The following is a 20,138-nucleotide window of genomic DNA, read 5'->3' as shown; positions in this document are numbered from 1 at the left end:
TTTAATGATTCAGCATGCTATACCTTCTTTGGCAGTACTCTACCAAGTATCTCTCTGCTTCTGTGTTCTTTTTAGCTTGCATATGGCTGTCATTTACAGTCTTGAAGCAGATCTTACTTCCCAGTTCCAAACCGTTAATGATGCCCTAATGCATTTGTAAAATCCCTTACTCTTTCAGTTTTCATTTTTTTTTATGCTGCCATGATTACGTTGCCCACCCCCCACTCCAGTCTGCTGAAATGGAGCATTTGCACTTGAACTCCTTTCCCATATTGTCTGTAGAAATCTCATTCAAATTTTAAGTCTAGAAAACTTTGTAAGTTATAAAGTGTATGTTGGTCCATTACTCTAAATTTGGCAAGATGGCCTTGGTGATGACAATTCTCTGGCCTTGATTCATTCCACCAGATTTAGACTGATCTAAAAAAAAAAAATTTCACATTGTTTTCCAGTCTTTGAGGACAGCAGAACTTGGTAGTAGTAGTTATGTGTTTGTTCAGGGAAGTCATGTATTTAGAAATTAATGTTTAATGTGTTATGTACTCAGGAACTAAATAATTAATAACTGGATAGACTTTACATATTTGATTAGATTCTATTAGAACTGTCTCCTGTTCAGTGTAATTTGTTTTGTCTGTGTATTTTTATTTTATTTTTATGTGCTTATCATTAGTAGCCTTAAAAAATGCTTCCTTGTTTGTCTTTTGTTAAAAAGGTTGTGATCAGTTTTGGAGATTGCTTAACTGTGTTGCTGCTAGTTTATAGAAATAGTCTTCAGAGCTGGTACAGAAAAGTAGTAACCGATATTGTGGGATAATAGGCTCTCAGCTGCAGACAAGTCCTGGACTTTAAGAGATAATCACAGTACATGGGCTAATGCCAATTAGCAGCTGACTCATCATGATTCTTGACCTATTTTGTGTTTTCTAATTACACTGAAAAAAAAAAAAAACAAAAACAAAAACAAAAATCCCAAAAACCCAAAGGTACTAACCTCCAGAATGATTTGGTGTTCGAGATTAGGGTCTTGTTATACAGCAAGAAAAGTCTAAACAAAATGTTATAGTTTGTTCAGAAGCTGAGAATAGGCATTAAATATAGATGGGAGACTTTTCTTTTCCCCTACCCAAGGAGGTAGGATTGAGAATGTTGAAGAATGGGTAAGGTTTCTATCATAGTCATTGGAAGGGAAAATATGTGTCATAGTAGAGCCCCCCAGCTCTTGAGTCACATAGATCAGCTTTTACACTTACTAACAAGCACATAATGTTATTGCTGAGGTCTGGGGTCTTTCAGTGGTGGAGTATTTACATGCACACGGCTGTAGGTTAGATCTCTAGCAGTAAAAAGGAAAAAGTTGACCATGAAGAGATACACTGCTGTTCATGCACTACCACTGTAAAAGCATGGGGCCTGGAAAGTAGACAGTATTTTGGGAGAACATTGAGTATTGTTTAGAAAGGTTAATTAGGATAAGACCATGAGTACTTTCTGATGGCTCTTGGCCAGAGTTGCATGTGGAAGGAATAAATAAATTGAATCTGTATTTTAAGACTCATTTGAGAGCTAAAGAGATGGCTTGGTGGTTAAGACCACTTGCTACTCTTGGAGAGGACCTAAATTTACTTTCCAAAATCCACATGGTAGCTAATACCTATCTGTAACTCCAGTTCCAAGGCATCCTCCTCCTCCTCCTGGCTTACTCAGGCACTGCACAGACATGCTGCATATACGTGCATACAGGCAAAATATTCATATACATAAAATAAAAAATTCTGCTGGGAGGTTAGTTCAGTTGTGGAGGACTTGCCTAGCATATACACACATGCATGACTGATTCAGTGGAAGTATAAAAGGGAATATTGGAGACTCATATGGGCTTCTACCTTCTCTCTTTGGTGAATTAGTATTTCCTTTAACTACTAACTGTTAGTTACCATGTAGTGTGGGTGGGAATGCCTCATAAATTGGAGTGTGTGTGTGTGTGTGTGTGTGTGTGTGTATGTGTGTATGTGTGTATACAGTCTTTTTTTTTTTTTTTTCTTTTTTTCCTTTTGGTTTTTCAAGACAGGGTTTCTCTGTGTAACCCTGCCTGTCCTGGAACTCACTATATAGACCAGGCTGGCCTCAGACTCAGAGATCATCTGTCTCTGCCTCCTGAGTGCTGGGATTAAAGGCATGTGCCACCATGCCTGGCTAGCATTATGTAATTGGCGGGGATCATTGATTGAGAATTCCTTTTGTAGTTTATATTCATGTGTTTCTCTGTGTGGGTTTGGGATATGATTTTGCTATATAATTCATGCTGGCCTTACTGCTTTTGAAGTAGAGATACCCCTGTCTTAGCAAGTGCTGAGAGATAACACATGTGTGCTGTGACTCCAGGCTCTCTTTTAAAAGAACAACTTCAGTAGATAGAGTTAAGCGGTACTTCATTGACTTCCTGTGGAAAGAAGTTCTGTGGTATCTATTTTTAAAGTTGGTAATGTGCTGAGTGGAAGATGGTGTTATGAGTGTCTTCTCAGCGAGTTCTCAACTGAGCATTCTTAGATGACACTACGGTTGTGTATAAAGGTTTTGGAATTTAACCAGTGGAAGAACTAGTTATCACTTGAAATAGTACAGTATATGAAGTACCTACAGGCATTGGTCACTTCACTTTTAAATACCTAAGTGGGTCTCCAGCCCATATTGTTAAGGTGGCTTTATATCTAAATTTGTTTAAAATATTGCAAGTTTCCCATAATATTTTTGTTAATGAAAGCTTCCAATTATAAAGGCTTTTAAAATTTTTATGTTTATTTATTTTGTGTTGGAGGGGGGGCATATGCTTGCCACAACCTACCATGTTGGGAGTTAGAGACAATTTTGGAAGTCAGGTCTCTCTCCACCATGTGACCCAGGGCATTATGTTTGGCAGCAAGTATCTTTATCTGCTGAGCCATCTTTCTGACCCCAATTATATTTTTGTTTTTTATTTGAGGACACTTCTCCTCCTCCTCCTCCTCCTCCTCCTCCTCCTCCTCCTCCTCCTCTTCTTCTTCTTCTTCTTCTTCTTCTTCTTCTTTTCTTCTTTTCTTCTTTCCGAGACAGGGTGTCTCTGTGTAGTTTTATGCCTTTCCTGGAACTCACTTTGTAGACCAGGCTGGCCTGGGGAACTCACAGAGATCCACCTGCCTCTGCCTCCCGAGTGCTGGGACTAAAGGTGTGTGCTACCACCACCTGGCTTTCTTCTATCTTTTAAGAAAATATTTATTTATTTTTATTTTATGTTTATGAGTATTTTACCAGCATGTATGTAAGTCCACCACATGTATCCAGTCCGTTTAACAAGAAGAGGTTGTTGCATCCCCTAGAGTTGGGGTTATAATGATTGATAGCTACCATTGTAGGTCCTGTGAATTGTAAGAGCAGCAAGTACTCTTAGCCACCGAGCCTTCTCTTCAGCCCCTTGGTTTTTTGTTTGTTTTTTAGGGTCTTGCTATATAATCCTTCCTAGCCTCAGCTAGGGATTAAAGCTACCACACCTGCTAGTTACAAAAATTTTGAAAGAGTTTTACAGCCACTATACAATGATCTACAGTGAACTAAAGTACCATATTTATTTGGTTGGTTTTACTTATTTACTTAGATAGGGTCTCACTGTGTAGCTCTGGCTAGCCTGTGACCCACTATTGTAAACCAGGCTGTCCTTGAACTCATAAAGATCCACCTGCCTTTGCTTCTTGAGTGTTGGGTTTAAAAACATGTTCTACCACAGCTGACTAAATTACTGCTTTTTAAATTTAATTTTTTCAGGCCGTGGTGGTGCACACCTTTAGTCCCAGCACTCGGGAGGCAGAGCCAGGCAAATCTCTGTGTTCGAGGCCAGTCTGGGCTACAGAGTGAGTTCCAGGACAGGCTCCAAAGCTACACAGAGAAACTCTGTCTTGAAAAACCAAAGTAGATAGATAGATAGATAGATAGATAGATAGATGAATTTAATTTTTTTAAACTACATTTTACTTACTTAACTTTTTATGTGTCTGTATGTGGTTGCTAGTGCCATGATGTTGAGTGTAGGTTAGGGGACAATCTTCTGGAGTTGATTGTCTCCCTCCGCTATGTGGGTCTCAGGGATGGAACTCAGGTCATCAGGCTTGGAGGGAAGTACCTTTCTTTACCTGTTGAGCTAGCTTACCAGCTCAAACTACTGCTTTTTAAAATAAAAGCTTTTCTTTTCTTTAAAAAAATTAAACCTCTTTAAATTTTTGAACCATTTTGGGATGAATTTAATTTGAAATGACTAAGGTGATTTTTTTTTTAATGAGTCTGTTATTTCTTTAGAAATTGTAAAATTCTTTTTTTTTTTAAGATTTATTTATTATGTATACAGTGTTCTGTCTGCAGTCCAGAAGAGGGCACCAGATCTCATAACAGATGGTTGTGAGCCACCATGTGGTTGCTGGGAATTGAACTCAGGACCTCAGGAAGAGCAGACAGTGCTCTTAACTGCTGAGTCATCTCTCCAGCCCCCAGAAATTATAAAATTCTTTAAGCGTGCTACTTCCTAGGTTCTTGGATTTAGCAAATCCTTACTATAGATAACAGCACTTTAACAGATTAGATTCATTCTCTGGCCTCGGGTAGGCTCCATGTAACTAGTTATTTATGTAAATAACATAAGACGTTAGTTCATTTGCATTGTTGACAGGCAAAAAGAAAATATACTTTTACAAATAATAAATTTGTGTGTGTGTGTGTGTGTGTGTGTGTGTGTGTGTGCGCGCGCGTGCGCACGCCATTGCATAGGCATGGAGGTCTGTCCTTACCTTCTACTTATTTGAGACAGGGTCTCTGTTTGCCACTACTGGCCTGGAGCCTCTAGGAATTCTCCTGTCCCTTCCCCTTTCTTGTGTAGGAGCACTGAGGTTACAAATAAGTACAACTATGCTCAGCTTTTTGTGGGCTCTGGGGTTTTAACCTCAGGTCCTTACTCTTACACAGAAAGTGCTTTATCCTCTGCTCATCTCTCCAACCCCACATCATCATTTCTTGATGTAGCTTCTAGTCCTCAGACATACAAATATAAACACTAGTGATCTTTTGTATTTTCTCTTCAGTCTTAGGAAATTAAAACTGCTCAAGTTGAGATATTTTTCCCACTCTGAACATGAATGGAGTAGCATAAATCCATACCTTTTTATAGATGTGACTATTTGTGCTTCCTTTGAACACATATGATATCATAGAGACCCACAGAGGTTAAATAACTGCCTGAGTACACTGCATATTAATAGGACAGGAAATACATTTTGATCCTGGTCTTCTTGACTGTTACTATAAATGAGATCTTGTCAGTTGGAAATTTATCACTACAAAGGAGTTTCAGAGCACTGTAACCTTGACTGTATGTGACTGTCCTGCTTAGACATCATCACATTCCTTTCTGTGGAAGACCCCTCTCTCTCTCTCTCTCTCTCTCTCTGGTTTTTTTTTTTTTTTTTTTGAGACAGGGTTTTTCTGTATAATAGCCCTGGAACTCACTCTATAGACCAGGCTGGCCTCAAACTCACAAAGATCCCCCTGCCTCTGCCTCCCAAGTGCTGGGATTAATGGCATGTGGATCTCCATCTCTATTTTTTTTTTTTAGCTGAGAATCAAACCCAGGGCCTTGCGCTTGCAAGGAAAGTGCTCTACCACTGAGCTAAATCCCCAACCCTGGATCTTCATCTCTTAATGCTTACCTTTCAGCCATCTTTTTCTTGAACATTATAGCATTTCAGTGGGATGAGACATTTTCACTAACACAAAGAAAAGTGTTACTACTCATCTTTTTTTGGGCGGGTGGGCAGGGTCTCACCCTGACACGTCTTGACTCACAGAGATCCACCTGCTTCTCTGCCTATTCACTACTTATTTATTTTTATTTTTTTGTTTTTTCGGAACAGAGTTTCTCTGTGTAGACCTGGCTGGCCTCAAACTCAGAGATCCACTTGCTTCTGTCTCCTGAGTGCTGGGATTAAAGGTGTGCCACTATGCCAGCCCAGCACACTCTCTGAGGAGTGCCTACTCTTAGCATTCTCCACCCTATATATCCCTTGAGACAGACTTCTTACTGAGCCTCAAGTGAGGCTGGTGGCCAGCAAACTTTCTGTCTCTGCTCTTCCTACAGTGCTAGTGTTAGAGCTCTGTGTTATCATGTCCAATATTTTACATGGGATCTGGGGATTTGAACTCAGGTCCTCATGCTTACAGGATAAACGCTCTTAACCTGCTGAACCATCTCCCCAGCCCTGTATTTTATTTTCAAAGATAAAATAGGAACTATAATTACCCATCTAATCTTTTAATGTACAAATCTTATTTGATGAATTTATATACAGTATAATTGTTACTTCAAATCTAAAGTAGGCAGAATAGAAATAATCAAATAATCATAGTGGGATTTTTTTTGGTTCATTTGTTTTTAATTTTGTTTTGTTTTGAGACAGGGTCTTGGTGTGTAGCCTTGGCTGGCCTGGAACTTGCTATGTAGATCAGGCTAGCCTCGAACTCATAGAGATCTGGGAAAGACAGAGCCTATATCTGCCACCCTAGTGCTGAGACAGATTAGTCTTGACTATTCAAAGAAGACTGAAGCTGGCTTGGTAGGTCTATAATCACAGCATTTGGGAGGCTGAGGCATGAGGGTTGCTGTGCATTTAAGACCTGCCTCAGTGGTGGTACTTGCTGCCTTTAATCCCAGGCAGAGGCAGGTGGATCTCTGAGTTCCAGGACAGCCTGGTCTGCATAGTGAGTTCCAGGATAGCCAGGGCTATGTAGAGAGACCCTGTCTCAAAACAAATCAAAAGGACCAACTTATACTACATAGTGAATACCTAACTAGCCATGCAAGACCTTGTCTCACAACCACCACCACCCCTGCAAAAAATATAGATTGGGCATGTAGTTCAGCAGTAGGGTGCTTCCCCTAGAGAAACAAGGCCCTGGCATTTGATCTCAAGCACTGAAAAACAAAACTGATTTTGCACATAGAATCAGCAGTTGATCATGGGGAAGTTGTGAGAAGGGAAGGGGAAGTTGAAGGCTATAAAGTCAGTTTGCAGTTCCTTAGATGTGGGTGGTTAGAGCTAAAAGAAGTACAGAATAACCTTCCTCTAATACTGTTACAGAAAGACCTGTGCTTCTTGCAGCTGTTGGGAGTTTACAGTGAAAAGTTCCGCCTTCAGCACATTGCAAAAGATGGAGTGGTTGTGTTCTCCATTGGTCTTTGGAGGACACTAGAGTGTGGGAACTGATAACTGCTGACAGGACTTTGACAAATACTGCCTACCCAGCCATGCACACAAATAAGCCATCTTGCTCCATTGGTCTGTTTCCATCTTAAGACAGATTCTGCTAATAACACTGCAGATACTGAACCATAAGTCCAAAGCCTTGAAGTGTCACTGGGCAAAATTCCGACTCAGATCTCTTAGAAAACTCTGACCCATGGGTTTTTAGAGAGTTATTGTTTCCTCTTGAGAGGTATGATCGTGGCTCACATCTGGTGGTTTTGAGAACTGTCTGCTGGCTTGGGGGAGAGGAGCTGTTTCTTTGAGTAGGAAAATGTCTTAAATTGATTTTCAGTAACTATTTCAGTCAGCACTTTGAACTCATCTTAGGTAGCTGGTGCCATTACATCCTTGTGGTCAATAGCTTTCCTTTCTCTTATGGCTTGCTTCATAGGTTTATAAAAGCTTTCTGTCCATTATTATTTTGGCATGTAGTTTTGTTTCTTATTCCACATAGCATTATACCTGGTAGATTTTTTAGTGGGAAAATATTTAGAGAGCAGAAAATACCACATGATAAGAGTCTTTATCTTCCCTCAGGTTCAGCTTAAAGGTCACCATTTAGAGAGGCCTTTGAGACCACCTTTATTGAACAGCCTATACATAATTTTTAAAAAATAAAATAAAAATGAAACTCGGCATTGTAGCACCTGCCTTTTATTCTAGCACTCTGGAGTCAGAGGTAGGCTGATCTCTGAGGCCAGCCTAATCTACAGAGAAAGTTCCAGGACAGCCAGGGCTACACAGAGAAACCTGTCTTGAAAACCACACACACACACACACACACACACACACACACACACAAATTTGTTTAAATTAAATAAAAATGAATTTTTTTGAAAACTTTGAACCTGCATAGAACTAAAGTAGTAAGGAATTTGTATTAGAATAACATACAATTCAAAGAGGAATTGATAACACATTGTATTCAAACTTGACAAATCAAATATGAGAATAAAGGAAGAAAAAAATTTTTAATTTGTGGGAAATAAGAGATGCCATCATTAAATATAGAATAGGGTTATGAAGAAAGAGCCGGTTTGAGAGTGAACGTTATTCTGATGATGGTGTTTTCAAGTGCTTGTGTTGGTGAACAATTAGAAAGCTATGGAAGCCCAAGATGTGTGTGTGTGTGTGTGTGTGTGTGTGTGTGTGTGTGTGTCTGTCTATGTCTGTGTGTGTGTGTGTGTGTCTCTGTGTGTTTGTATCTCTCTGTGTGTGTGTGTGTGTCTGTGTGTGTGTGTCTGTGTGTGTACATGAGTATGAGTGCTGGTGCCTGTGGGGGCTAGAGGCATTGGATTTGCTAGAGAATTTCCTCAAAGGGGAATTACAGGTGGTTGTAAACTTCCCCGGGGTGGGTGTTGGGATTCAAGCTCCTGTTCCCTGTGAGAACAGTGTGTGATCTTAACTGCTTAGCCATCTCTCCTGCTGTAGTCAGGGTAGTTTTGAAGTGCTGGCATTACAGAGGAAGAGAAAAGGAACTATAGAGGATGGAAAACAGCAAAGAGCAAATGCTTGGGAGATTTCTCAACCGGTTTGGAGCAAAAGTGAAAGAACAGAAATGGGCGCAAGAGAGGACAGCATGGGGAGTCAAGCTTTGTTTTTAGAAAGAAGTGAGATGCAAACACTGCTGTAACCTCAGAATATGATAGACAGTCAGCCTCAATATGGTGGAAGATTGGTTCCAGGACTCCAGTTGATACCCACATCTGCAGATGTATACAATGGCCAAAGATTTGCATATAACCTACTGTGTACTCCTGTATACTTTTTTTTTTTTTAAAGCTGAGGATCGAACCCAGGGCCTTGTGCTTGCTAGGCAAGTGCTCTACCTCTGAGCTAAATCCCCAACCCTACTTTTTAAAACACAATTTTAGCCGGGCGATGGTGACATTGCTTTAATCCCAGCACTCAGGAGGCAGAGCCAGGAGGATCTCTGGGAGTTCAAGGCCATCCTAGTCTATGGAGCGAGATCCAGGACAGGCTCCAAAACTACACAGAGAAACCCTGTCTCGAACCCCCCCCCCAAAAAAAAACCCCACAATTTTAAAGATTTATCTCTTTTTTTAATGTGTGTGTTTTGCCTGCACATATAAGTGTTCACCACATGTTTGCCTGGTACCTATGGAAGCCAGAAAAGGATATAGCATCCCCTGAAACTGGAGTTAGACAGTTGTTAGCTGTCATGTTTGGGTGCTGGGAACTGAACCTGGGTTTTCTTCTCTCTTACAGTATATCTAGACTACAGTTTCCCTTCCCTCCACCCCTCCTAGTTCCCCACATACCCCTCCTATCCCCCCCACACCCCTCCTATCTCCCCCAGATAACTGCTCTCTGTTTCCCCTCAGAAAAGAGCAGGCCTCCCAGGGGTATCAGCTGAACACAGCATAACAACATGCAAGAAGACTAGGGTTTACCTCATCAAGGCTGGATGAGGTAACTCCAGTAGGAGGAAAAGAGTCTTAAGAGCAGACAGAAGAGTCAGTGACACCCCTACTCACACTGTTAGGAGTCCCATAAAAATCCCAAGCTAAACAACCGTAACTTATCTGCAGAGGACCTAGTGCAGACTCATGCAGGCTTTGTGGGCTTCAGTCTCTGTGGACCCCTGTGAGCTCTGCTTAGTTGATTCTGTGGGCCATGCTCTCATAGTGCTGTCCACCCCCACTGACTCTCCTCTTTCATGGGATTTCCTGAGCTTTGCCTAATATTTGGCTCTGGGACTCTGTGTCTGTTTCCATCAGCTGCCAGAGGTAGCCTCTCTGATGACTATTGGGTTAGGTACCAATCTATAAGTATAATAGAAAATCATTAGGAATTATTTCATTGACTTTTTTTGGCCAGTGTGTTTGGGTCTACCCTAGGTCTCTGGGCTATTCAGGCAAGGTAGGACATCGGCTCCCTCTTGTGGTATGGTCATCAAATTAGACCAGTGCTGGGCCTGGGACACCAACCCAACCACAAAACCTTTAACCTACAACCTATCCTGCCTGCAAGATGTGCTGGGCATTGGTGACTCAGAATTTATGGGAGTGGCCAACAATGAACTTGAAGCCAGTGCTCTTAAACACTGAGTCATTCACTCTCCAGGACCTCCTGCCTCTATTTTAAACACATTTTGTTTGTTTAAAATTCTTTTATGTCTGGTGGCGGTGGCGCATGCCTTTAATCCCAGCACTGGGGAGGCAGAGCCAGGCGAATCTCTGTGAGTTTGAGGCCAGCCTGGTCTGCAGAGCAAGATCTAGGACAGGCACCAAAACTACACGGAGGAACCCTGTCTCAAAAAACAAAAAACTGGGTTGGGGATTTAGCTCAGTGATAGAGCACTTGCCTATTAAGGGCAAGGCCCTGGGTTCGATCCTCAGCTCTGGGGAAAAAAACAAAACAAAACAAATCTTTTATTATATTTATTGTCACTGCACAAGTATGGAGTTTGTAGGACAACTTGCAGAAGTCATTCTGTCCTTTACCACATGGGTTCTGGGATATGGAACTCAGGATGTCAGGCTTGTCAGCAAGTGTTTTTACCCACTGAGCCATCTTGTTGCTGGCCCTGAACAGTGTCCTTTTTTTTTTTTAGCTGAGGATCAAACCCCGGGCCTTGTGCTTGCTAGGCAAGCACTCTACCACTGAGCTAAATCCCCAACCTCCAGTGTCCTTTATACATCATAAGTTTTCAATGGTTTGATATATTTAAGGAAATAATAGGCGCTCCTTGTCTTCACAAGTTAATATTTAACATAGCATTCTATAATACTTGGTTCAGGTTCCTGTTAGGCAGTTTAGTTCTTTGCTAAATTGTTTCATGTACTACTTAGGATATAATCTCCTCCCAACCCTGAATTAAACCCAGGGTCTCTAGTTGAGGCAGTCCTGTACTAGTGAGTAATAGCCATCCCTATGATGAGTTATTTTTTTAATGATGATGATGATGATGATTCTTTTTACAACCTGACCTTCATTTCCTTCCCTTCTTCTCCTCCTAGTATCTCCCCCAACCTCCCTTCTGCCTGCTTCCTCTTCCATTTCTATTCAGAAAAGAGCAGGTCTCCCATGGATGTCAACCAAACATAGCATATTAAGTTGTAGTGAGACTAAGCACCTCAAAAAAAAAAGGGTGGGTAGGAGGAACTGAAGAGATTGCTCAGTGGTAAGAGCACTGGCTAGTCTTTTAGAGGATCTGGGTTCAATTCCCAGCATCCACATGGCAGCTTGCAACTGTCTGTAGCTCCAGTTCCAGGGGATCTGACACCTTTACACCAATGCACATAAAATAAAGTTAAAAAGAAAATCCAATAAAGGCATTAAAAAAAAAAAAAAAAGGATGTGGTACTTCCCTTCACTTTAAGGCTGGATGAAGCAACCCAATATGAGGAATAGGTCCCCAAAGCCAGCAATAGAGTCAGAGACAGAGCTAGGCAGTAGTGGTGGTGCACACTTTTAATCCTAGCACTCAGAAGGCAGAGGCAGGCAAATCTCTATGTGATCAGGCCAGCCTGGTCTACAAAGTGAGTTCCAGGACAGGTAGGCTACACAGTGAAACCCTTCCTTAAAACACACACAAATGGCTTGATCTGTTTGTGGGGTCCCTGGCAGCAGGACCAGGACTTATCCCAGTTGCATGAACTGGCTTTCTGAGCCCATTCCCTGTGGTGGGATACCTTGCTCAGCATTGATACAATGGAGAGGGGCTAGGCTCTCCTTCAACTTGGTATGCCAGACTTTGTTGACTACCATGGGAGGCCTTACCCACTCTAAGGAGTGGATGGGGATAGAGTGGGAGGGAGGTGAGGAGGTGGGAGAAGGGGAGGGAGGGGGAACTGGGGTTGGTATGTAAAATGAAAAAAATTTTAATAAATAAATATATTTTAAAAAACACCACTATTAAATCCAAACTCTGCTTCAAAACACACACACACACACACACACACACACACAGAGTCAGAGACAACCCCTCTCCTGCTCCCACTGTTAGTAGACCATGCTACATAACTGTAACATATATGCAGAGGGCCTAGATCAGTCCCATGCAGGCTCCCTGGTTCAGTCTCTGTGAACGCTTATGAGCCCAAGTTAGTTGATTCTGTGGGTTTTCTTGTGATATCCTTGAGCCCTCTGGCCCCTACAAACCTTCCTCCCCCTCTTCCACAGCATCTCCTAATTGGCAGTTTCTGTCAATTGGTGGATGAAGCCTCTCTGATGACAATTGGACTAGGCAGCAGTCTATGAGTATAGCAGAATATCATTAGGCATCATTACATTGCTTTTTGTTTTGTTTTTTTGTTTTTTTGTTTTTTTTGGCCAGTCAATTGTATTTGGTTATATTCTAGGTCTCTGGGCTATCTAGCCTCTGGGTGCTGGTGCTCCAGGCAGTGTCAGGGATGGGCTCCTTCTTGTGTAATGGGACTCAGGCTGGACCAGTCATTGGTTGGCCACTCCCACAGTTGCTGCACCGTCTTTATTCTAGCACATCTTGTAGGCACAGCAAATTGTACAGGTCGAAGGTTAGGTGGCTGGGTATGATGAGTTTTAATCTTGGGTTTAGTTTCTACTTTGGCCTATAGTAGAAGACCTAAGCAGCAATAATCAGATGATCTCACGGTGCAAGGAAGAAATGTCCCAGCAGCAGTCAGGGTTGAATTGTGCTGCATTTATTTTACCTTGGAAAGACAAAAGGCACCTGATGGTGACCCTCTAGTATAGCAGATGAAGTCCTTTAAAGATTTTTTGTTTTTTTGAGACAGGGTTTCTCTGTGTAGCTTTACGCCTTTCCTGGAACTCACTCTGTAGACCAGGCTGGCCTCAAACTCACAGAGATCGGCCTGGCTCTGCCTCCCGAGTGCTAGGATTAAAGGCGTGTGCCACCACCGCCCCACCTAAAGATGCTTTTATTTTTTATTTTTTAAAAGATTTATTTATTTATTATGTATAGTGTCCTGTCTGCACATAGCCCTGCAAGCCAGAAGAGGGCACCAGATTTCATTACAGATGGTTGTGAGCCACCATGTGGTTGCTGGGAATTGAACTCAGGACCTTTGGAAGAGCAAGCAGTGCTCCTAACCTCTGAGCCATCTCTCCAGCCCCCTAAAGATGCTTTTAATAGGACATCAATAATTTGTCATGGTTTGAGATTTTGTAGTCAGTTCAGTTATATAACAAGAATATAGAGTTTTGAGTACATAAATAGAAAATAGGACAAGGGAAATAACGTCAAATTGGTAGTTGGTTTGGTATTTAATGGTATCTAAAACATCTAGGTCCTGTTCTGTGTGGTACTGATATTAAAGATAATGAGGACAGTCTGATCAAATGAGAGGCATCATCTGTGTTAAAAGTAGGTACTGTGGAGCATATTTATAATCACATCCATTGAGTAGAGATTACTAGGACAAAGTTAATTGATTGTTAAGAACAGTGGTAGTATATGTACATATTTGCTTTGGATGTTAACATTTCATTTTTGATAAAAAGTAGTGGTTCAATAAAATTTAGAAATTTTAGTACAGTTTTCACCAAGTTTGATTTAGTAAAAATATTTGTTAGATCTGGACATTTAAATAGTTATTATTGACAATGCTTTCATCTTGGATGAATTACTATCTATCTATCTTTTTATTTAAAGAAGGTTTCTGCAGAGCAGTAAACCCAACATTCTGACACTGCCTTTCTTTTGTGATTGTGTGGTTATGACTGTGAGAAGTTCTTGCATTTAGTGCATTCTCTTGTCTGTCATCCTAAAGTAAATTTGTTCCTGTTAGCTTAAGCTCAAATATTTGACTTTGGGGTTTTTCTTATTTACTATATGACATTTATTTGAATGGGGAGAGAGATGGGATATGTTAGATTTTCATCTTTCATTTGTTGCTTGAGCAAAATAAGTTCTGAAGCCCTCCCTGCTTTACATAAAGAGCAGTAGCTATTGTTAGTAACTCATTCCTTCCTCTCATAGTTTGCCATACTTTTATTAAAAGTTTATTGACCAGAAATTATAAATTTATTTTCATGTTCAAGTTAAACTGCTTTGTATGGTGAATTCAGTGCACTTAAAATATCAGTAATTTGCCTGACAGTGGTGTGTACACCTTTAATCCCAGTTCTTGGGAGGCAGAGGCAGGCAGATCTCTGAGTTTGAAGCCAGCCTGGTCTGTACAGGGAGCTCCAGGACAGCCAGAGCTACACAAAGAAACCCTGTCTATAAAAACAAAACAAAACAACAAAACAAAACAAAAACAAAAACAAACAAACCAACAAAAACAGTAATGTATGTTTTAATTATTGTATTTTGTTCATTTGTAGGCGAAACCTAACCAAACTATCCCTGATCTTCAGCCACATGCTGGCAGAACTGAAAGGCATCTTCCCAAGTGGACTCTTCCAAGGAGACACTTTTCGGATTACTAAAGCAGATGCTGCAGAGTTTTGGAGAAAAGCTTTTGGGGAAAAGTAAGTCTCTAAATGATGAACCTAACTGAAAAATTAAAGCTTATGTTAGGAGATACTTGTTTAGAATTTTAAATTGTGAAATTTTTAAAACACAGTAGGTCAGCAAGATGGCTCAGCAGGTAAAGTGCTTGCCACACAAACCTGACAGTCTGAGTTTGATTCCTGGGACCTGTGTAAAGATGGAAGGAGAGAACTGATTCCACAAAGTTGTCCTCGATATTTACATGTACATCATGGCACTTGCACTCTGTGCTCACACACATCATGCCACCACCACAATAACAGTAACATTTTTAAATTCTTTACATTTTTGTTTTGTTGTTGTTGTTGTTGTTGTTATTATTTTGGTTTTTCAAGACAGGGCTTCACTGTGTAACAGCTCTGGCTGTCCTGGAACTCGGACTAGCCTCGAACTCACAGAGATCGGCCTGCCTTTGCCTCACAGTGCTGGGATTAAAGGCGTGCACCACCACTACTTCCTGATTGTGATTTTCAAAGTTTAGTTCAAAGCCAGGTGTCCCAGCAGGGACATGTGGAATCTATCCAGGCCAGCCTACTTAGTGAGATGCCATCTCCAAAGAAAAATTTGGTGTAGTGGTCTGCACCTCTTATCTCAGCATAGTGAGGCTGAGGAAGAGGATGGGAAGTTCAAGGCTAACCAGGGTCTAGTCTACATGGTGATACCCTGTTTTAAAAAGTTATAACCTCATCTTCCTTCTGTGCTTCTAGGATAGCACAAATGCCCGTAGAAAGATGAGAAAGGGATTAATATGTGGTATTTTGGGCAGGGAATTATAGAAAATCATCTCTGTTATTCATCAGGAAGGTAACAAACATATCCCTTATTTCCTTCTTTCTGTTCTTAGTCTAAATATAACTTGGCTTTTGTGAGAGAAGCGCTTTTAATAGTGAAAGCTTTCTGGGGTTTGGTTGCCTTTCCTCAGTGATAGTAATGTCTGCAGTTGCCTGTTATCTCATTGTGCCTTCTCTCACCCCACTCCACCCCAGGACAATAGTTCCTTGGAAGAGCTTTCGACAGGCCCTTCATGAAGTTCATCCCATCAGTTCTGGGCTGGAGGCCATGGCTCTGAAGTCCACTATTGATCTGACCTGCAATGATTATATTTCCGTTTTTGAATTTGATATCTTTACACGACTGTTTCAGGTAGGATTCTAAAGTCACTGACTAACCTATTACTTTTTATTTTTTAAGAGAAAATTTTTTTTTTGTTTTTGTTTTTGTTTTTGTTTTTCCGAAATGTTTTCGTCCTCAGCTCCAGCAAAAAAAAAAAAAAAAAGACAGGGGAAGACATTCCCGAGACTAGAAGTGGGTCTGAGATTAGAAAGATCCTAAACTGTTTTCTTTTATTCTTTTGATGTGTGTTGTCAACTTGTTTTTCTGTAGTTCGATTCTTTCTCTGTTTTTTTTTTTTTTTTTTTAAACAAAATTTTATGTAGCCCAGGGTGGACTCACGTTTGCTTTGTAGTCAATGCTAGCCTTAAACTCCTGATCCACCTGCTTTTTCTGCCTCCAGAGTATTGGGATTACAGTATTTGTCACCATCCCTGGCTTCCTATTCCATTCTAGATTGTTAGTCCTAAAATGCATTGGTACATCAGTGTGTATATGTGCCAGCTTGAATAAACATTCATTAAGAGCTTAATAATTACACGTATAGGTCCTATTCTGTTTTTCTGGGTTTTGTCATTGTTTGACCTTAATACTGGTAAGAGCTGCTGAGCAATTTTGTATGTGTAGTTGTCTCCCTATACAAGGCAACTTGTATTCTTAGCTCTCAAAATTTCTACTCTCAAACAAACTTGTCTTCCCAAAGAATGACAATAGAGAATTTGTGACAAGCAGAATTTATAATTTAGAGTTGAAGTTTTTCTTTTGTTCTTCATCATTCTAAGGCTGGTTGTGTGTCTGAACCAAATGGTCTATGATTGATCTTTTATTTCTTTAGCCCTGGTCCTCTCTGCTCAGAAATTGGAACAGCCTTGCTGTAACTCACCCTGGTTACATGGCTTTCCTGACATATGATGAAGTGAAAGCACGGCTCCAGAAGTTCATTCACAAGCCTGGCAGGTCAGTACCTTGAGTCAAAGGGGTTTGTTCTCCTGAATTTTGTTAGAGTTGAAGGAACATCATCTTTTATTGGTTCCCCAGTGGCCCAGATTTGGGGATAAGATTGATTTAATCAACTCCTGTGATTTAGTAAATATTTCTAAGCCAATTTAGAATGAGGTTTATAGTGGGTGCTTGGAGTCCTAGTATGCAGGAGCTGAAAAATATAGCAAAACCCTATCTCCAATAAATAGAGCAATGAAGTCTAGATGTATTTTGCTTCTGTTCTGGAATCATTAGAGGAGCTGATTTGGTTTTTCGAGACAGGGTTTCTCTGTGTAGCTTTGTGCCTGTTCTGGATCTCACTCGTAGACCAGGCTGGCCTCAAACTCACAAAAATCCTCCTGGCTCTGCCTCCCGAGTGCTGGGATTAAAGGCATGCACCAACACCGCCTGGCGATTGAACCCAGGCCTGCAGGCATACTAAGTATTCATTCCCCATCTAAGCTATGCCCTGTCCCTTGAAAAGGTTACTTGAAATTCTTTTCAAGTTAGCATACAAAAAAAAAAATGAGTTTTATTATTTACGTTTTCATATATATTTTGTTTTTATTCATATTCATTCTTTCCCCCTAAAGAAGTTATTCATAATGGTCTTTTTTATTTTGTCTCTATGTTGCCCTCTATCTGATACCAGCATATATATTGAAACTTCTGGTAATCTCTGTCCTCAGTTACATCTTCCGGCTGAGCTGTACTCGTCTGGGTCAGTGGGCCATCGGGTACGTTACTGCTGATGGGAACATTCTGCAGACAATCCCACACAATAAACCACTCTTCCAAGCACTGATTGATGGCTTCAGGGAAGGCTTGTGAGTATCACTGCTTTCTGTTGTCTCTTAGCATCTAGGAACTGGGGACACCAGTGCCTCTTCATTAAATGGCTTCTATTGCATGTTTTCTTTACAGACTAAAATTTCAGGAATGTGTTAATATACTACCTTGCCCTGTCTTGAGGTTGAGCTTTGTTCTTTTTCAGGGTTCCCTAAGTGAGACTGGCTTTCTTTGTTGTTTTAGTTATTATCACGAATAAACTTTATCTCTTTTTCCAAATAGCTTAATGTTAAAGCCAAATTAGAATAAAAAGCTATGGACAGGATCTGCTGCTTATTTAACTAGTCAGTGTGGGGTGATTAGATGTTCCAATGACAGCACGCCTCCATGATCTTCAACCTAGTTTTAGTCTGAGTCAGCAGTTCTTTTCTTTAGGCCTTGGGCTTTTGTGATGTATGCTAGTATTTATGGCTAAGTTCTTATTCCTGGATTACCATTTATTTGGGAATTTAAATTCATTTTCAGTCAGTAAACACTGAAAGTACTGTTGAGTGGGTATCAGAAAAGCAACTGTGTTCTAAAGTTACTAGGAAATTACATTTTTCCATTATGTATCATCTCCACATTAGCATTGAAGCAAGAAGCAGTGCTATTCCTAACATCTGAGCAGTCTGGTGCTAGAATCCACTGGTAGATGATCTCAGTGGCTTCATTTGCTTCCTCCACTTGTAACTTGGGGTCTGTATAAAGTGTTTAGTCAAAAGCAAATGTAGGGCAGGGCATGATCCCAGCACTGGACTAAGAGAATCATGAGTTTGAGGCCAGCCTGGGCTACATAAAAGGCCCTCCCTTAGCAATCAAAAACAAAAGAAAACAATATTTATACCTCATGACCATTCATTGAAAATAGAGGTTGACAATTATGACCCATCAGCTACCTGTTTTGATACAGCCTGTAGGCCAAGGTGGTAGTTGCTTGGGGATTTTGTTTTGATTTTTCAGACAGTCTCACCAGGTAGCACTGGCTAGGTGGCCTAAAACTCACTTTGTCAGCCAAGCTGGCCTCCAGTTCACAGATACCTGCCTGCTTGCTTCTCAAGTGCTGGTATTAAAGGTGTGCACCACCACACATGGCTTGTTACTTGTGTTTATGTGTGAGTGTTTTGCCTGCCTGCATGCCTCAGTAGGCACCACTTGCGTGCCTGTGGTTGAGGAGACCAGAAGAGGGCATCAGAATCCTGAAACTGGAGTTACAGACAGTTGTGAGCCTCACCTCCAAGTGAGTGCTAGTAATCAAACCTGGATCCTCTTGGCTGTGGTGGGCACAGACCTTTAATCCCAACACTAGAGGCAGAGGAAGGTAGGCTCTGAGTTCCAGGACAGTCTGATCTACCCTGTTTCAAAATAAAAACAAAAACAAAAACAAATAACAACAAAAAACCCTGGGTCCTGTAGAAGAGCAGCAGTGCTCTTAATGAAAGAGCCATCTCTTCAGCCCCTTGTTACTTGTTTTTAAGATGTGGTAGATCTCATATGTATGGTTTCGTTTGCACTAATAAATTGACCTAGTTGAAACACCAAGAATTATTAATCTCTTTTTAGCTATTTATTTCCTGACGGACGAAATCAAAATCCCGACTTGACGGGTTTATGTGAACCAACTCCCCAAGATCATATCAAAGTAACCCAGGTGAGTTTTGTTTTATAACTATATTATAACTGGAACCAAGCTTTTGGTTTACTCTTAGAACTCAATATATAGAGTAAATATTGCAACAGTTAGATTTTAAACCATTTGTTAGATTAGTGAGTGAGTGAGTGTGTGTGTGTGTGTGTGTGTGTGTGTGTGTGTGTGTGGTGTTGTGTTGTATGTGCATGTGGAGGCCCAACTAAAGTCAACATTGGGTATCTTTTAGTTATTCTGCATCCTGGTTTTTTAAAATAAGAGTCTCTATTGAACCTAGAGTTTACTGATTGGCTTGGGTGGCTGGGCATCAAGCCCCTGGGATCCCTCTGTCTCTGTCCCCCAGCACTAGGGTTTAGATGTGTATCACCACATCTGGCTTTTAGGTGGTACAGGAGATCTGAATTCAGATCCTTGTGCTTGTATAGCAAGCAGTTTTTCTACTGATGGAACCCTCTCCTCAGCACCTATTGTGACATTTCTATTTGAGTACATTTGACAGTCTTTTGGTTTTCATATTTTGTGTGTCATTCATTCAACACATTATCTCTCAATTTTTTCATCAAAGGAACAATATGAATTATACTGTGAGATGGGCTCCACATTTCAACTATGTAAAATATGTGCTGAAAATGATAAGGATGTGAAGATTGAGCCTTGTGGACACCTCATGTGCACATCCTGCCTTACATCATGGCAGGTATGGATATCCAAACTCTTGGTTTTTTCTGTGTGATTACTCTGAGAATCGGGTATTACATTTTATGTACTTTCTAGATAGAAAGGGTGGGGT

The 20,138-nt window shown here is 40.8% G+C and overlaps 1 protein-coding gene across 1 annotated transcript in view; it reads left to right on the top strand.

Moving 5' to 3' along the window:
* Nucleotides 1–20,138, top strand: part of Cbl (Cbl proto-oncogene) — a 76,128-nt gene that overhangs the window by 42,051 nt on the left and 13,939 nt on the right. Inside the window, 6 exon segments of the mRNA XM_036193537.1 lie at nucleotides 14,613–14,759; nucleotides 15,768–15,924; nucleotides 16,727–16,848; nucleotides 17,562–17,699; nucleotides 19,264–19,351; nucleotides 19,914–20,045. Of these exon segments, the coding sequence (XP_036049430.1) occupies nucleotides 14,613–14,759; nucleotides 15,768–15,924; nucleotides 16,727–16,848; nucleotides 17,562–17,699; nucleotides 19,264–19,351; nucleotides 19,914–20,045 (784 nt within the window).

The sequence above is a fragment of the Onychomys torridus genome, chromosome 7 (assembly GCF_903995425.1).
Source record: "Onychomys torridus chromosome 7, mOncTor1.1, whole genome shotgun sequence".
Classification (NCBI taxonomy): Eukaryota; Metazoa; Chordata; class Mammalia; order Rodentia; family Cricetidae; genus Onychomys; species Onychomys torridus.
Note: the sequence above shows the minus strand (reverse complement) of the source record. Positions and strands in the feature narration are given on the sequence as shown.